This window comes from Nelusetta ayraudi, unplaced genomic scaffold, assembly GCF_046127955.1.
Source record: "Nelusetta ayraudi isolate G7.1 ecotype Tasmania unplaced genomic scaffold, CSIRO-AGI_Nayr_v1 ptg000135l, whole genome shotgun sequence".
NCBI classification, from domain to species: Eukaryota; Metazoa; Chordata; class Actinopteri; order Tetraodontiformes; family Monacanthidae; genus Nelusetta; species Nelusetta ayraudi.
In genome coordinates this window covers 22,673,370-22,692,500 of record NW_027466185.1, presented here as the reverse complement: position 1 = coordinate 22,692,500, position 19,131 = coordinate 22,673,370, and the positions used below count along the sequence as shown (strand labels likewise).

Genomic DNA, 19,131 nt, shown 5'->3' with positions numbered 1-19,131 from the left:
AAACAAATAAACATGTCGATGCTGTGGAACTGCTTTGGAGTAAATGAGACGGATGAAAAAAGTTTCAACACGACCATGACGTCATTGATCGGATCGGTGATTTATGACATGACGCCCGATCACGAACATTTCAAAAAATGCCAAATATCGACCGATCCGATGCAGCCGATATGATCGATGTAAAGCCTGATTGTTACTGTAGTTTTTTCTATTTATTGAATGTTTTCAGGGTGACTTCTTAACAGTGGCTTAGAGGACAGCAAATCTTCACTTCGTTATGATTGCTAAAATCTATATCAGCTTGTTCTCACTGTCCTTGGGTTCAGGATTAGTGTTACATTAAGTTCTTCTTTGAGTGTTTGGTTCCGCCAAGAACATCCAGGACAATCATTGTTTCAGAAATACAAGATACCGATGTAATGCGTACATATATAATTACCTATTTAAAAAGATACTGTACAATAATCAACAATGATATGACTTGAGATGCTGTAGTGTAAGACCTTTACTCCAATAATGGGGTGGCCACGCCCACCACTGGCCACCACGTAGCTCAAAAAGTGGCTCAACAGGCATGAGCTGGTGGCTCTGACAGTCATCTGACGCTCTCATCCATCACTGGCTCCCTTTTTTCTGCTCCACTTTTCAGAAATTTCTTGCTCAAGACTGCCGTTCGAGAGAAGGTTCCCTTTGTGATGTCACAAAAGGCTCTGATACCTCACCTTCGCTGAAGTCTGTGGAGCTTTTCACAGCAAGCTACCGCCGCTCTTTGAAATGAGAAATCTGAATTCTCCGCATTCACCACAGGATGCCGAGCCGAGCCGAGCCCAGTCTGTTATCAGACTAGATAAACACACACACACACACACACACACACACACACACACACACACACACACACACACACACACACACACACACACACAGCGTCTCAGGATGGCGTCATACAAGGGAAACACACCTTCGCTGATAGTGCTGTCAAACTGAGACGGACCCTTGCTGTGCCGTGCTGTTCCGTGGCGCGCTGTGCTGTGCTGTGCTGTGCTGTGCTGTGCTGTGCGTGGGAGTGCAGTGTGTGTGAGGAAGAAATTCTTCGGTCTGTGTCGAGTTGTGTTTTTCCATTTCTGTTAGAATGCAGCTATCGAAGAGCAAAATATGAAACCATCTAGGGGGCTTTAATGTGTGTGTGTGTGTGTGTGTGTGTGTGTGTGTGTGTGTGTGTGTGTGTGTGTGTGTGCGCGTGCGCGTGCTTGTGTGTCTTCTGACTGCATAATCAGCTCCTCCCATCCCTCAGACGCAGATTGGCTCCACGTTGGACGTTTAATATTTAACCGTACGCAGCCCCTCCTGGGAGCCCAGCAAATTGGAATTAGGGAGGATGGAGCGTTGTGTAACAACGAGACGAAAAGACACACAAACTCGCGCGGGCGTAAACACGTTTGCCGTCTTTCATCCACTAAACCAAACCAAACGACACGATGAAGATGGATTTCAGCAATGAGACGAGAAAAAAAGCGCGGCGAGCCAGGCGGGTTGTCAACGCGTGAAGGACGTCGCGTTTCGGCAGACTGCGGCGCACAGGCCCACACGCACACGCACACGCACACGCACACGCACACGCACACCCACACCCAGAAAGCGGTGCCGCGATGGCAATTAGCCAGGCAACTCGGGAGCTGCAGTGATGATGAGCATTCCCGTGAAGCGAAAATTCCAAAGAACAAATTTGTCTGTGTGTGTTTTTGTATGTGTGTGTAAATCACACAAGCGAATTTGTTTGAGTTTGGTTCGTGCAGGAAAATTTGCACATCAGGCTGACGCAGAGCAGCAGCTCACGCGGTGCGTCTGGACTTCCTGATGAATTTTAATACGTGCTGTGCTTTTTTCTTTCGCTCCAATCAAATATCGCCCGCCGGCTTTTTGCTGAGGGAAACTTAAGCTGTTCGGGGACCAAGAGTGTTCATGAAGTCATTCACTAGCTTGATTTTTTTGTTGTTGTTATTGTTGTTGTTGTTGTTTGAAAGTGAAATGTCCAATTCACCTAAATCAGACACATTTTCCCTAGTTTGATCATTTTAAAGATAGATAGATTTTTATTGTCATTGCACAAAATAGCCAACAAAATTATGGCAGCAAGGTCAGGTGTTACCATGAATAAGATTAAATTCAATTCAGTTCAATTTAAAAAAAAAAAAAAAAAAAAGAAGAAGAAGAAAGGTATCTGCACCTTTTGATAAAATTTGTCTTGTGGTCAAAGCTAGCAAGCTAATCTGCTAGCTTGCTGTGTAAAAGCATCCAGGTGGTTTTTCTTGGGTGTCTCTCTTCTTTTACCTCGGTTTCTGTCATCGTTGAGTCTTTTCTCCTTTTGCACGGTTGAGATTCCACACTGTCTTCCTCTTGTTTTTCTCTTTTTGGGCTTGTAACCTTTGGGACGGAGACCTGGGAGGGGAAAAATGTCTTTCTACTTTGGCTTCCACAATAGCTGACAGGCTTCCTTTGTGCTTCGAATCAAAAATCCAGCCAGGCAGCGTGAATAACCCTGTTGGAGGAGTCGAGGTTAAACAAGGATTGTGTCGGTGTTTTTTTTTTCTTCCTCTCAGTCAAACCCTGCACTCTGCGGTATAACTTTTCTTTATAGCCATATGTCCGACCTAAAAATGTGGTTCATCGCCAGTAGCAACACCGCCTTGCTTTGCTGCCTCATAATTGAGGTTTCAAAATCATTTTCACGAGTCTCGGACTGGCAGTGGGGAAGAATAGCGCCCCTGCTCTTGCCAGACTTCCTGGTGCGGGATGACATGACTGTGGTTAGCTTCCCGACACCGTCTCGCAGGAACACGGCTGTGGGCTCTGCTACTCTTACTCTTTCTCACTTCATCTGTCTCTTTGGCGCCGCTGCTTTTGAACGTGGGGGCAGTGGTGAGCGGGCGTCTCGCAGCAAGGTTAGAGGCGTTGACGCCCACCAGCTCATTACTTAGTCCCCTCCCAGAACCAGCCAGCTGTGTCAATGGCTTTTCTCTCTGATGTAAGTCAGCACGACACTGCCGTTCAGAAGTTTGGGGTCACGGACTCATTCCTTCATTCAACTCCATTCGAAGCAGTTTCATGAAATGATCAACTGGAATGCCCTGGGAACATTAGAGTGTCCTAAAAATCAGTAAGGAAGTTGTTGCCTTGAATGTCTTAGTAAATGTGATTTTAGCGAGGTTGAGTGCTTTGAAATTGCTTCAAAAAATGCGAACATTTCTACAAAATGAAATATAATCACACTTAGTTGTGTGTGCTAAACCACAAAAGAGCAAACAAAGCGTCATGGTTTATATTTTAGGCTCTTCAAAACAGTCTACCCTTTGTGTGTTCGCACAGAATTTTGCACGCTTGGAATTCTCTCAATCCCTTTTTTATTAGACATTGGAAATTGTTTTCTTGAAACACTAAAATGTTCCCAGACTTGTTAAGAGCAGAGCTTGACTGATTTTTGCGCACTCGTTAAAATCGCGGAGCATGCAACATCTTTATTTCATAACACCGGTTACAATGGAGTTCAATGCAGAGATGAGTCCGTAGCTGCGTTTCCATGACCCCTTGAATTGCACAAAAACCTAAATGTGGCGATAAAAAGCTGGTAATGGAAACGCCTGAACTTCGAATGCTAAAATGTTTTTGTGCCGTCACGAGGTGGTTTTTCAGACGTATCGATGTCGAGGTATCGCGAAAGTGTAATGGAAAGACTTTGTTCGCATTCACGCGTCACTGGACGTGACTTACGGGGTCACCCGACCGTTTTGCGTCAAGTGACGAGAATTACAGCTTGTGCGCTTCACACCATTCAGTGGAAACGCCTGCAAATCGCAATTTGTCAAAATTTTGGAAATATCGCTTTTATTTTGCGAAAAACTGTAATGGAAAACGCAGCGACTGACCCCAAACCTTTGAGCAGTAGCGCGCATGGCATCATAACGAATTAGAAAATTAAAAAACCTGAATACAGGGTTATTCACACAGTCATCCTAAATGCAAGTTGCCTCATTTCTGAACACTCATGAAGTACTTGATCAGAGAACATGCTCAGTTTCTTGTTAGCAGCTAATCAGCCAATCAAATGGCAGCGACTCCACACATTCAGCCATGTAGATGCGGAGACAGAGGGCTTGCCGGAGTTGAAAGCGAGCGCCACAACCATGAAGAAAGGGGACCGAAGTGACTTTGAACATGGTGTGCATGGTGGTTGGCGCCAAGCCGGCTGCAGATCTGAGTTTTTCACAAACTGCTGGCGTTTTTTTTTTACCACATCACAACCGTCTCTGGGGTTTACAGAGAATGCGTGGTCCCCCTAAAAAAAAATTATCCAGGGAGCTGCGGCTGATGATCTGAAGCTGCACTGACACTGAACCACGACTAAAAGGGGGGAAATAAAACACAAACGACGCCAAACTGGAAGTGTAAAAAAGAAGAACAGGTAGACGGGAGTTGAAGGGAGAATAGTAGCACAACGGGGCCGATCGTCTGCCCGCGCTACTAAATGATTTACTTGCTTGAGTTTTAAGCAGTGTCCCTCATTAATGGAACACGAGTAGACAGGGCGGCCGCCTCAGACTCCGGGATCGAGGCCGAGACACCAGCCAGCGCGACGACAGACGGACACGATTTCATGGGCGGGCTGACTCTTAGCCGCGCGTTGTTGAGCGCGCCGATGCAAATGCGAATGCACACGAACAGCAGGCGCAGGGCCGAAAGTGGGTCAGACCAACCAGATCAGTCTCGCCGCCAGTGCAGAGCATGCGAGGGGTGGAGGCTGTGGGGGCAGCGGGGGCTCCCAGTGGCTCACATTAAGAACGTGCAAACGTACATATGCATGCGCTGCACGCACGTTGCACGGAACCAAAGTGAATGGGGTCTCACACTAAGCAGCGTAACGTATTTACCCAAGGAAGGTGTTTTTTTTATTTGTTTATTTAAAGAAAAATAAGCAGGAAATGCCTTATTTAATTTGCCGTCCCATCTGGCTTTATGGATGTGGATAAAGCACGGAGAGCATCATTCTCACACTCGAGCCGTGTTTACACAAACCCTGAGGTCAGAACAAGATTTTGGGCGCAAATTCCCAGCGAGTTTCCTTTTTTAAATCATTCAGGGGAAAATATAAAATCTTTAGACAAGCGAGGCACGATGTGAATGTGTTGCTGCACTGTTTCATCGAAGCCCCCACACACAGTGAAATTGTGCAGATTAAGATTGCTCATAAAAAAAAAAAACTGCTCCGGCCGATCACACTGCAGGAGTATGTACAGTATATACATATTGTTGGGAACCTTTTGCAATCACAGGTCATATTACGTACAATGGCGTTACACCACAACCCGAAAAGCTCCGTCGCCTCACTGCAAGGTTGCAGGGTTTTGTAAATACCGTGCATTTCTCCAGCAGTGTTTTATGTTGCATACCAACGTAAGATCAACCTTTTCCGTTTCTGCTTGGAGTGAAGAATGCACATTAAGACCCATCCTCTGCTCTACTCAGGTTTGTCCATGTCAGCGAGTTGGCTCCTGAGACTGCCCTCTCGAGAATGTATTGCTTCACGTCCACAGCAACTCAAAAGACATATGAAGGATTGTGTGAGTGATTGAGTGCAGCCGAAGCGGTGATAGACAATGGATGGATAGACGAATGCAGTTGCTCCAATGAAACGACTCTGAGCGCCGCCGGAGAAAATGCATTTGCGATTTATGCACATTTTTTAAAAGTTTGGTTTAGCTTTGCTCAGATCATAGCTCGTGGTAAAGCTCAGAGTGTTGAGAAGAGCGCCCCCACAAGGCTGCCTGTCATTAAAGTGAGACTCACAAAGCTGTAGAAGCAGTTCTCTCGTCCAGGGAGCAACGGAAGAGGCCTGCGTCTTTTCACTGTGGGAGGGTAAACTAAATGAGGGCGAGGAGATTAATGGAAGTCTAATTTTTCTCAGCGACGTAGCTTTTGCAAATAAACAAGCGGAAAGCCGCTGCTCAGAGAAACAAAAGGGAGCCAGTGTAGCTCTAGCGCTTCTTTAAAGATTAAACGTGTAATATTTGGAGATTTCGAGGAAGAAAGAGCGACACCATGTGGTTAAATTTTAGATTGCAGCGGCTTTCACTATCTCTCCCCCTTCCTAAGCTTGCCGGTGAGCTACGGTAACCTTGCGCACCCAAAGCTGGATACCTCATCCACATTCTTCTTGGTTGGTTGATTCGAAGATGCGAGCAGTCATCCTAATCATGAAACGTGCTGCCAGGCAGGCTAGATTGTCCACACTGGGCTTCCTTAGAGATATGGTGGTGCAAGATGGCAGCTAACTAAGAGCAAGAGCCTTGCTATACAGTATGTATATTCCTCCTTATATATGAGTACCGTTCTATGGGTAGGAAAACCAAATTACTTTTATTGTGCTACAATTTTACACTTTGATTAATGTATTTATGGGCTGTATATTAAGTTTATACCAATATTAAAATCAAAAATCAAGCCACATATTACACACTGGACTGAAAACACGAAGCCGCTGCCCATCGGCCTGGAGTCCGGCATTGATGTCGAGGCCAGCAGCGGCCAAATGAAACACGAGCTCAGCCTTGGGTTCTGATGCTGTGCCATGCACAACGCAGAGACTTGAAGCGTCCCGGTGTGGCGCGAGTCTGCAGCCCAGAATCAATACAGGGCCAAGACGAAGGTGAATTTACTTAAGAGCTCAGTGATGGATGGACCTTCCTTCCTACAGCGGGTATCTGTGTACGTGGCCACTGCCACTGCAACGGAGCCACTTCAGGAGCAGTGGGTTAAAAAAAACGACGGAGAGGATTTACGGCCGCTCATATTCTGAGCCATTACGGCCGAATCCTGCCGGGGTTTATGCATGACGGATGTAAAATACGGTACATGAAAGGAAGCCCGTGTCACCTCGCTGGCAGACAAGTTATTCCGGAACTTAAAGTTTTGCGGCCGTCCCTACCTTGGTTTATTCACCAGCAACGATTAGGATCTTTGAATTTGTTCACACATCTGGATTTGTTTTTGCGCTAATTCTGTTCTAATGGCTTTCCATTTTGTTATGAATTAACTTGAGTTTCTTTATTTCTGCCACTATTGCACTGGCCTATACCCTACCTGTTGCCATTCTCAAGGTTTTATTTCTTGTAAAGATGTCAACCGCTTTAGTGCAATTGTTCGAGTTTGCCTTAACTTTTTGGAATTCTTCTTACCGTCAATAACCGCATGTTTTTCATGTTTGTTCCTCCCCGTTGGGATCTACACATCGGGTGCTTTCAAACCGGCTAACATAGTGTAACTGTCTTTCCCTCTCTTAGGTTTGACTACCAGGAGCTCCTCCACAACTCAACCTTCTGTTTGGTGCCGAGAGGTCGACGCCTGGGCTCCTTTCGCTTCCTCGAGTCCCTACAGGTTGGTATTTCCGGTTGACCGCCGTCCGAACCCGCGCGCTGTATTCACGATTAGAATTCGCACGACTGTGCTGTGCTGGAGTTTTTATTTTATTCATTTATTTTTCCTCTGCTTGCCTGAACGCTCACTTTTATCGCTGATCCAGAGTGGGTGGGGCCAGCTTGGAAAGCAGTTGGGAAATGCCATTAGAACTGGGCAACGCACGCATCAAAGCGCGATAACATTTGCGGTTTCTTGCTAAATGTTGCCAACAGTCAAATACGATCACACCCACTCTGATGCACAGATAAGCTCGCAGTTGGAGCTCCCAGTCACTCGCAACATGCAACTGCGCTTTTCATCTCACTCGTGGCTTTGATCCCTGCTAATTAAGTTTCGGGGTTTTACTTTCTGCCTGTTTATGTGTCAATGTCTGCTGGCTGTTGTTTCAAGGATAAACGTATTCCAGCTCATGAGTCATGTTTTTTTTACCCCCCTGGACCAGGCTGCTATCAGCTGCTGAACTGTAAACCAATGCCTCTGGAACCCGATAAGGAAAAAAACCACACAGTGCCGCAGCCTAATGATTTAAAGTTTATAACCCTCGCAAATCACCGCGAGGAGCTCGGGCTTGCACGGCATCGAGGCTTTCGCCTCATTTTGAAAAGAAAAAAAAAGAAAAAAAAGATATGGAACAAAAGGCCACTGTGTACTTTCCTTGTCTGCCGCATTAATTCCAATCAGAATACGCGCGAAGGGAAAGCCTGCACCACACTGTGCACACAAACACCAATTATCTTAATAAATGATGAAAACGCAACAGGTGGGGTGTGTTTACCAGAGACCCACAAGGCAGCGTCACAATGCGACGCTGCGTGAACGTGAGCATTTCTTTTTGCGCATCAAATGTGTCAACTTATTGAGATGAAGCAGACAATTAGTTAGCGCTGCCTCGGCTGGTTTGACACCGCGTGCCATTATTGATCAGGAATCCAAAACAACAATTACGTACTGCGCCGACAATGGAACAAAGACAAACAATTTCCAGATTAACTCTCGTCTGTCAGAGCTGAGAGCTGGTAACTATCGATGTTTTCCGCAGAACAAAACAATAACTCAACCGCCGGCTTGGTTGCTACCAGGCCAATTGAAAGGTCTCGTATTGTGCAGAAATGTTGTTTCTTGCATGAAGCGTCTCCAGCCGGTCGGTGCAGTGCCCAGCAGTTGAAGATGATGTCTTCTAACTTCTTCTGCTTGTGCAACAGGACATTTTGGAACCCTTTGTGACATCACAAGGGGCTGGAATATCTCCCATGTTCATGATGGCATCCTTGGGGGTGGGGGGGCGGTTTCCTAATGGCCACCTTGTTTTTGTACCTCTTCCAATCACGCGTAAGCTGCAACGAAGCATCAGTTTTAGCAGCAAGCTTAAGCCGTGTGTTTTTGCAGGACGCTGCAAACAGAAGGCTAAGTCTGCGTTTTTGAAGGTTTATTTTGTTTTGTTTTTTTTGGTTTTTTTTGCTTTTTTTGGTTGTTGTTTTTGGAAGACACACTGAACAAATGTACGTTAGCGCGGTCCAGGGTGTGTATAGCGGGTGACCTTGACCTAAAAAAAAAAAAAAAAGGAACCTGACACAGGGATCTTCGACATCATGAAAAGTTGCGTGTTGACGTGTGTAAATCTGTCGCTTTTGCATGAAAGGCCTTTGTCGTGCACACAATAAGAAACCTCCGCCGCTGCCCTTCCACTCACCCTCCCCGAGGTCTCCATGACCTCTTTTCCCAGAAAACACGCGCACGCCGAAAACAACTCGCCTCCCCCTCGTCGCTGCTGCGTGCCGGCAGCAAAAAAAAACAAAAAAACGTCCGTCCGACACTCAGCTGCAGCGTTTCCGTCTGCGTCGCGCTGTCCCGTTAAACCGCGCGTTCCCTGAGAAACGGCTCGGGTTCAGCGGCACCACGGCTCTCTCACACGTGCGACTCTCAGAGTACGGAATGTTTATGTTCCAGTTCGGTTATCGACACCCTAATGGTCACATCTGCAAGTGTTTTCTCGAAGTCAAGTGCGCGTGTAGCTGTAAATGCCTGACGTGCTGTTCTGCCTGACTAAAGTGAGCCCATAAACACAACACAACACACTCACACACACACACGCACACACACACAGAGTGAGGCAGGCACGCGCTTAAAAAAATCATGAGGTTTCATTCATTTGAAGCCGTCGTTGAAACAAAATACACAAACAGTAGAAAAATCCCCGGGCGTTCCAAATAATAATAATAATAATAATAATAATAAAAATAAAACAAAGTGAGCGAGGGAACAATTCAAACCAGCCGTCCCTGCTTCCCGCTCCGCCACCCAAGTCGACCGTCGTCGGCGCAGGAAGCACTCGGTGCTGTTTTTAGATACGCTAACTGCTGAACTCTCTGCCTGGTTCACTGTTAGCTGGCATCCTTTGGCTTTGTGCCTGTGTGTGTGTGTGTGTGTGTGTGTGTGTGTGTGTGTGTGTGTGTGTGTGTGTGTGTGTGTGTGTGTGTGTGTGTGTGTGTGTGTGTGTGTGTGTGTGTGCAAGCGCGCGTGCATGCATGTACGCGCGTGTGTCCGGAAGCATCCGTAAGGAGTGGCGGCCTGCCTCACCGCTGCCTGCTGAATAGACAAATCCACACCACCACCACCACCACCACCACCACCTCACTGTCTGCTTTCTCCGTGCTCCCCCAGTCTTGTCATCCTCTGTTCCATTTCAGTCTTTTCTTTCTTTTTCTTTCTCTCTCTCTCTTTTTCGTCCTTTCTTTCTTTCTGTCGTCGCTGTTTTTCTCCCTCCCCCGCCTCTCTCTTTTGGAATAACTCCTTTCAGCCTTCCACTTTCATTTCCCTGCCAGCAGCGGGCCCACAAAAGAACTGGCAATTACCATGGTGGTGAAAAAGTTGCTGCCAACTTTCCAATATACACATTTGCACAGTCGCCCGCATTGAGATTTGCTCTCAGGCCTCCCGCTTTCATTTCCCCAATCCAAACAGACCCAAAACAACTTCATATATATATAGGCTTCATATTACTTGGGGGAACGGGGAGGGGAGGTGTGGGTGCTGCTGGATTGTTTGAAATTTGCCCTCGCAGTGCCTCTGCTCCTGGGGAGGCGACTCTGGGGAGGCGACTCAGGCGAGCCTCCGGCGGCGTTTCGTATTTGGAGGCCGGGCATTGTCACAGTTGGGTGCCTTTCTTTTTTCATGTCTTTCCCTTTTTTTTTTCTCGCGCAACCCACCGCTCCAACGCCCGCTCGTTTCGGACAGTCGCCGTCCTGCAACAGGTCTGCTCCGAGATGAAACGCGGCAGCAGAGAGGAAGCGTTTTGATGGCCAGCATTCCCAGGTGCAGCCCCCGGTGTTCTCCAGTGGGTTAATTAAGGGTAAAGTAAAGAAACAAAAACAACGCAGTGAGAAGAAAATAAAACACAGCAGCCCGACTTTTCAAACACCGCAGTCAGACCACGGTGGGTAAGAGAGGGAAAGATGGGGGGGTGGGGGGGGGGGGTGGATATGAGACGAGAGCGCTGCATCGGGGGAGAAGAAAGTTAAAGGTGGAGGAGACCAAAGGAGAGCGGAGGAGAAAAAGAAAAAAGGTGGAACGACATCAAAAAGCTGTCAGCGTGTGATGGGAGCGGGGGGGGGGGGGCGGAATCCACTTCAATAAAGCGCGACACCTCCACGCGCAGAGCTCTTCCTCATCCTCCACCTCCACCTCCTTCTCTCCGGTTAGCGCCTCTGCTGCCCCTAGTGGTCGCACCTCATCAGTACCCCTCTGTGGCACCCACTGCCCCCCCCCGCCGCCCCTCCTCCTCCTCTTCCTTCAGACACATTTACACCAAACCTCCAGAGCCTCTGGAGGAAAAGAGGAGATGGCAGCTGTTGCTGTTCAAAACTCTGCTGCACTTTGTTACACCCCAGCGACAGCAGCAGGGAGCAGCTCAAGTCATGAGTCTCACAGCCAAAGAGTGAAACCAGGAGGGAGGAAGGGGGGGGGGGGGTGCAGCACATCAGGCATGCTTTAAATTGAAAGTGGCACATGTGATTTTTTTTTTTTTTCCCCCCCACGTGTTTCCATGCGTTTCTTCATGCGTACGTGCGTGTTTGTGCTTGTGTTTAGGCGGCGTGCATCCCGCTGCTCCTGAGCAACGGCTGGGAGCTGCCCTTCTCTGATGTCATCCAGTGGAACCAGGCGGTCATAGAGGGAGATGAGAGATTGCTCCTGCAGGTAACCACGCACACACACCATGACCTATTTGTTTTGTTGTTTTCTTGATTTCTACCGGATGACACAGACATGCAGCAACTGTAACCAAAAGCCTGGATTTCTATTTCAAAAGGTGCGAAGGAGCCATCGGCGCCTTCAGGTTGAGCGATGATGTCTTGTAATATTTCCTTTTAATAATCGTCCCTTCGTTGTTTTGTCACATCACTTTCTGTCGTGAAGGTCTTCTGTGGAAATGTGACCTTTTTTCCCCCCCCTTCTTTGACTTCAAAAGAGCCCCAAAAGTGCAGCAAACACGCCTTCAGTGGGCAAAACTTTGAAATTCGGAGCTGCTTACGAGGGTTCTGTCTAATCTGATTTCAGGACTGCTCTTGAGTATAAACCCATCGCGCACGTTTAAATATGCAAACACAAACCGTGCTTTAAAAAACAATGGATTTCTCTTTTAATGGCAACCGGGTAGACATTAGCGCGCAGGACAACTTCAGCTCTCCACGGCGAGAGCCGTGCTGGTTCAGGCTTTTACATGCCAAAAACATCCTCGTTGATAAATACCAGTGAGAGCGCAAAGCCGGCTCAAACTCAACGACAACCTTTTATCTCCGTCCCTCGTGTGAGTCGGGGATGTTTCCTCCGAGCAGATTCCGTTTCAATCCCGGGCCAGCAGAGACTGGGAATTAGTTTTCGGATAATAAACAGGAACCGGGCCGCTACCGAGACCTCGAAGGGGACGCAGCCTCCAACAAAATATTCTTCATGTTCTCAACTCTCACATAGAATACGCAAGGAGTGTTAGCATTGCTTTTAAAAAAGAAAATTTGAATTTAATTCTTCAAATTTGCTTTACAAATAAGACTCTTGCGCCGCATTTCCATGAAGCCATTTTCACGAATGAACAAAGCTATGTGCTACGTAGCTGTGTACACTGCATGGCAACCATAAGAAGAGAAGGTCAACAAAACCAGCAGAAATGGCCGAGGTGAAGGAGCTCCTCGTCCATCCGTCAATGCTAACAGCTTTTTTTTTCCACCAAGCAAGACACGGGACCTGAGGCTGAAAAATTGATGGTGAATTATTAGAAAAAGGGAGCGATGCGAAAATCTCACACTTTACTTTCTTCACAACGTCCTCCCTTTTCTTTCACCGAGCCACTGAGTCCATCTCTCCTAGTAATTAGAATCATTTGAGTGGTTCGCTTTAAATCCCCCGTCGTCGCCCTCACCCATCGAGGTCTAATTATCTGAACAGGGAACGTCAAAACTTGCTCTGTGTGAGAGGCCAGGATTAATCAGCCGTTTGGAGTCCAACCGGCACTTTTTATCTTGCTTTAGCGAGCAGCGCAGGGCTGTTGTTATTTGTGAACTCCACCTAAGTGTCTGTTTTTTTTGTGCGTTAACGTCTGCTCAGGTGCCCTCGACGGTGAGAGCGGTGGGGAACGAGCGAGTCCTGGCCCTCAGACAGAGGACCCAGATGTTGTGGGACGCCTACCTCTCCTCCGTGGACAAGATAGTCCTCACCACGCTGGAGGTGAGTCTGCAGTTGCCAACCGTCACCTTAAAATACAGAGTTATCAACGTATTTGATGGACGGGGTTTGTCCCGTGGTTCTGAGTTGTCTTGAACGTAAATGTATTTTGGATGCAAGCTCAAGTTCGTTTCCGTAGAGTTTGAGTTCAAAACCGTAATCTACGTAGCTGCAGGCAGTACCATTGCGCAACCCATTCACAACAACTGCGCACTGGCTTGGGTAGAGTAGGCTATGAGCCAGGATCGCTCGTTCTTTTCATCTTTATTTATTTAATTCCTTTGTAGAAAGCCATGCATCCTGCACTTTATTGATTGTTATGCCAAAGTATGATGAATTAAAAGATTTCAATCCAGTTTCAACATTCAGCTTATTTGTAATGTCTGTTGGTAACAAAGCAGTTCAAACTATGTGAACCATTTACTTTTTTTGAAACCCTATTTTAAGTTATGACTTACCACCACTAGCGAGCCACTGGCCTGTGACGGCCATGGCCCCGAGCAATGCGGGAAGCCTCCTTTATTTTTTCCGAACGAGAGTTGGCAACACTTGGTGAGTCTCAGCAAAATGAAAAAACAATGAGCAAAAAAGCAGGAAGGAAAAAAAGGGAAAATGTCTCATTAATAAATATGTAGCGCAGCTTAATTTGCTGTACTTGTAAAGAAGCATGCTAACCAAAGCTGCAGTTGCAGCTAGCAAACGGGATAATCCCGCATCGTCAAAAATTCTGCCGCTAACTTCAGGAAGTCTATTTTTCTAGACGCGCCACATCTAATGCTAGCTTTCAATGTACCACAGTCTGTCTCTCTGTCACTTATTGGCCGTGTTGCTCTTGGCTGCCGCACGTTCACCCCAAATTAAAGTGTCTCCTTGCCGTGAATATCCCGGATCAGGAATGCGCGGTGAAAAGCCTGGAAGCTGCGAGCGCCTTGCCGCGACCTCTTCCCGTCAGCTTCCGACGCAGCCAAATGAAATCACCCCTGTGTTGCGATGATTAAGGGGTTTGGGATCTTGGCTCACGCTCCGCGTTGCTGCTCTGCGCTCCAGTCCAGGTGACATATCAAAGTGTCTGCCTGGAGTTCTGGAGAAATCCCCCCCCCCCACCCCCACGCCCACCTGGAAGGATAGAAACGGTATGTTGCAAGTTGTGGTCTCAACTTGCTGCCGTCTGCCTCACCGCAGAGAATCGTAGGGTCCCGTCAAATATTGTGTCACGTTGGAGACTCAGACAAAGGTCCGATATGGTTCAACAGTTGAACTTTAAAGCATAAGGGGGAAAAAAGAGGCCTCTTAATTGTTATTTTATATTCAACCTTTTGTTCTTTACTTTCCACCCCAGAATCAAGAGGAGCTTTGCAAGACTGTCAAAACGAAGCACTACAAATCTCCAGAGAAGCACACATTTAGCCCTCTGTTGACAGCCTCCCGCAAAAAAACAACAACTTGATTTTAGCTTCCTGCTAAAATTGATGCTTTGCTGACCCTTAAGTATGTTTGAAAGGGGGCAAAAACAAGGCAGCAGTAGGACGGGTGGTGATGTCATAAACTTTGTGACATCACAAAGCCCCCCCCCCCCCCCCCCCCTTCAGCTTTAGCACACACTTTTCGACGATAGTGCAAACAAAGGATAAACTTTTCTCATTTCTGGAGAGTTCATTAACAGTCTGGAGACACAGATGATTGTTGAAGTGAGTTTTGCTCGACAGGACCTCTGAAGGAACGGCTGCTATAAAGTGACATGAGAGAGAGGAGGAGGAGGAGGAGGAGGAGGAGGAGAGGGCTTTGTCTTTTTCTTCAGACTTTGAGCTGCAAAAAAAAAAAAAATCTCTTCAAAGGTAGCCACTCCAGCTGTGAGAATGTCATTTGAAGGTTAGCCCAAGGCTTAGGCATCGCACGAGGAGGAAAAACAACCTCTCAATGTCAGAACTTCCTCCACGTACCGCACGCTTTGATTTCAGCACATTAAAAAAAAAAAGTTGTACGAAAAAAAAAGAAAATATATATATATATATATATATATATTTTTTTTTTCTTCCCTTTACTAAACCTGAGGAAATCAGAGTTGCTCTGGACCCCTGATGTTTATCGGGTCAAGTCTGGCAGCCTCTAGTGTGTTTACTTCTGGGGGATTTAGTCTCCAGATAATAAAGGCGAAGGTTCTGGAGGTTGGCGATAAGCTGCTTATATACATACAGCGTGCAGAGGGGGGCACCTCTCCCCATGGGAGAGACAGCTGTGCAGTCAGCCTGAGGTCAACCAGGCAGCAGCCGCTGTTTCAATGCTGCTGCGTGGACTCCTCCTGTTGGCCGGATATGGAAAGTACACCAACCCTGTCATTACGGATTACCACCCGAGTATGCAAACACGAGTGTCTCAAGCCGCGCTGGATTTTTTTTTAAATTTATTTATTTTTTTTACATTAAGCTGCGAGACTCCTCTCATCCAGCGGCTCAGAAGGGAGAAAAATGAATGTTGGCACCGCAGCAGCAGCAGCAGCCACTTCACGGCACTCCTCGCTCTTCCCTCTGACCGGCTTCATTTCCCTCCGCAGATCATTAAGGACCGTGTCTTCTCCCACGTGTCCAGGAACAAGTACATGTGGAACTCCCTGCCAGGAGGCCTGCTGGTGTTGCCAGAGTACTCCACTCACCTTGCACATTTCCCCTTCTACTACCTGGGCTTAGGTAAAGACCCGCCGCGAGTGTTTGTAGTCAAGACCATGACTAGCGAGTATCGAGATCGAGACCAGACCAAGACTTTACATATCAAATAAAAATAACAACAACACAGAAAATAATGACCAGTATCTTTTCAACAAGATATCCTTTCATAATTTTCTAAAACATTTTGCTGCTTTGCCAACTATTTTGAGCCATTCTCAAAAACAAAAAAAAACTTTTTTTTAAAAAGGGGGGCTCTGTCTCTCTGGGTGTCACAAACAGCATAAAACGGCAGCAGATGGATTCTTTTCTGTTATTATTGTTTGTCTTTAGCCTGGCTAATCACATTGCCCGCATACGGTTTCGTGAAATTGCCCAAGCCAGCCGGGATTGAAGGTTAAAAACATTGTGCCTGTTCCGCCAAGAAAAACCTTCGTTGCCAGTTTTGTTTCTCCTTTAATATGAAGATGACATTTTGCTCTGATGAAAACTGCCGCTACGCTTGCATTATCTCCAGCAGCAGGTGCCTCACTTCCCGTCGACTGTTTCATGGGCTTTTAAGAATGCTAGAAATAGTTGCTATCTGGTTTTGTCACAACTCAACGGAAGCAGATTGTTTATGGAACCCAACAGTATCCTAACGTTTCACTGAAAGCACTTTCTTCACGATCCAGCTGCTGGGCAACATTAGCAACCAAGAGCATGTTGAAGTAGCATAATCAAATATTGAACTGATATGATGCAATATTTGTGCTGTTTTTCCTCCTCGCCTCACATTATGTCCTTCACTGCTGTGTTCAGGGGTCAGTCCAGGCCAGGAGTTCACGGCTGTCATCCACGCCGTCTCCCCGTTGGTCTCTCAGTCTCAACCAATCATGAAGCTGCTTCAGGTGGTCTCGAAGTCAAAATACTGCTCGCAGGTAAAAAAAAAAAAAAAAAAAAAAAGGTTTTAAAAAGCTTCGTAGCAAACAGTTTCGAAACCGAATCTAATGAGTCCGCTCGCCTCATCGCCCCAGATCATCATTCTGTGGAACAGCGAGAAGCCGCCACCCAACCGGAACAAATGGCCCCCGATGCCCGTCCCCCTCATCGTGACGGACGGCAGGAGGAAGGTGAGCGGCGCCGCTTCTAAGAGCTCTGAGCGACAGCATGACAAAGTGTTGCTCGGGCTCTTTATCCGTCCCGGCCCCGGCGTCCCCGGGGCTCCCTCTCTTTGATCCTTCTTCATCATTTATATCTCCGTCTGTTCTCTCCTCGTACGTCCGACATCCCCGACGATCCGTGCAGCGTTTTGCTTCCATAAGTGTCAAGCTCTCCCCCTCTCTCTCCCCGGCCCGGTCTGTCGTGTTGTCTCTTATTATCTCTGGACTCCCCAGGGTGAAATTTTACAGCGCTTCTCGTCGTCCGCGTCAGTCAACACGATTTCCTGCCGCACGAGGGCCAGACAACACGCAGCCTGCGCTAACTGGGACTGTTTTTGGGTCCCCCCCCCTCCACCCTCCCCACCCCCACCCCCGCCCCCACTCACAGACCACCAGTCGGTTCCTACCTCACGTTGCCATAGAGACGGAAGCGGTGCTGAGCCTGGACGAGGACACCGTCCTGCTGACCAGTGAGGTTCGTGTGCGGCGAACGAGCAACGCCCACGTGTAGAAATCATTCACCGGAAAATGCTCTTTAAAAGGAAATCGTCGCGTTTTCGATTTTTTTTTCCCCCTCGCAGGTGAACTTTGCCTTCTTGGTGTGGCGGAGCTTCCCCGAGAGGATTGTGGGATACCCTCCGAGGAGCCATTTCTGGGACCCTCTGAAGCACGCCTGGGGTTACACCTCGAAATGGACCAACGACTACTCCATCGTTCTGACTGGAGCTGCCTTCTACCACAGGTAGCAGCATAACCCTCTATAGACAAACACACGGGCCTCTTAGACTCCAGTTAATCAGTAAACTCTTTTGTGTCCGCTAACAAAACTGGCGACAGAAATCAAAACGAGTGAAACCTTTTCAATCTATCATGATGTAACATGTAGCATTATATAACGACTATATCATTCCAAGTCACGTATTACCATTCACCTAATGGCTAACCTGATTTTATTCATTTATTTGCTTTATACTCTTGAATCTGCATTGTCTGTATACTTCGAAAGGAATATATATTGATAGCTAGTTAGTCATGGTAACTAATGCTGATTGTATTTTTTTTTTATATATATATATATATCATCTCCACATATCCAATAATAATTCCTCTTCTAAGAACAACTCATAATTATTAATGCTGAGATATTTGGGTGTTGTGCAGCGGATTCGTATGCTGACTTTCGTCCGTCCCCTGCCACAGCGCGTCCACTTCCCTGTGTTGCAGTCTATAGATGCCAGTTCCATATTTAATGTATAGAAATGCAAGTAGACACTGTACCTATATTTATACCAGTCAGATGGACTCACCTTTCAGAGCGCTCAGATTGAGACAGATTGCATCTTTGGCATCAACACGCGAACACCAAGCATTAAATACAAACATAGAGTATTTCATCTTAATATAAAACACAAGGTGAATGAGTAGAACGTCATTGTGGTGTTAAGTATGTGTTAACAGGGAATTTGCTTCAAAATATTTCAAGCTGCGTTTTCAGTTAAAAAAAAAATAAAAACTGGTTCTACATCAGGATAGGAGTCCTAATAAATTATGTATGGAGTATTTCAGTATTTATTCCCCACAGTGGGTGTTTTGAAATTGTTGAAACCGTGCAACACTCAGCTGCAAAAATATTCTTATTCAGAAAATAATGATAAAAAAAAAAATGTCTGTCATGCTAATCTGATATTTAGCAGCCTCTTTGACTAAATATATATGTCTATATTTACAAATATAATAAGATAATATTTTAAGAATCATTATTATTATAATAAGAATACACCAACTTCTTTTTGGGTTGTTGTTTTCTTTTTTTTCAATTTTGGTGGGGAAATTGCTGCAAATTGGGTAAAAAAGCAAAACGGCAATCAAGCTGACAAATCTAGGTCTGACAACACCAAATATTGCAATCTGGCTTTGCCTATTTTCAGTGCTTAGTGCAACAGCTGTGGTTCTCTTTATTCTGCGCCAGGGCGGATATTGTCAGGACAGAGACAGGTGTGTGACAAACATGCCGCTACCTTTGCAGAGAAGGAACCACTGCACTTAAATCCCCCAGAATAGAGAACATGTGCACGGCACCACCGAGGACCCAGCTTGCTGCGCACTATAAATATCAAATCCCACTGCTGGTGAAATGCTTAACG

The 19,131-nt window shown here is 46.6% G+C and overlaps 1 protein-coding gene across 1 annotated transcript in view; it reads left to right on the top strand.

The window, feature by feature from the left end:
- The window catches only part of ext1c (exostoses (multiple) 1c), an 86,750-nt gene that overhangs the window by 65,444 nt on the left and 2,175 nt on the right, over positions 1-19,131 (top strand). The window contains exons 3-10 of the mRNA XM_076051610.1: positions 7,335-7,428; positions 11,557-11,664; positions 13,069-13,188; positions 15,737-15,869; positions 16,647-16,765; positions 16,862-16,957; positions 17,376-17,462; positions 17,569-17,729. Coding sequence (XP_075907725.1) covers positions 7,335-7,428; positions 11,557-11,664; positions 13,069-13,188; positions 15,737-15,869; positions 16,647-16,765; positions 16,862-16,957; positions 17,376-17,462; positions 17,569-17,729 — 918 coding nt within the window. The remainder of the gene's footprint in view (positions 1-7,334; positions 7,429-11,556; positions 11,665-13,068; positions 13,189-15,736; positions 15,870-16,646; positions 16,766-16,861; positions 16,958-17,375; positions 17,463-17,568; positions 17,730-19,131) is intronic.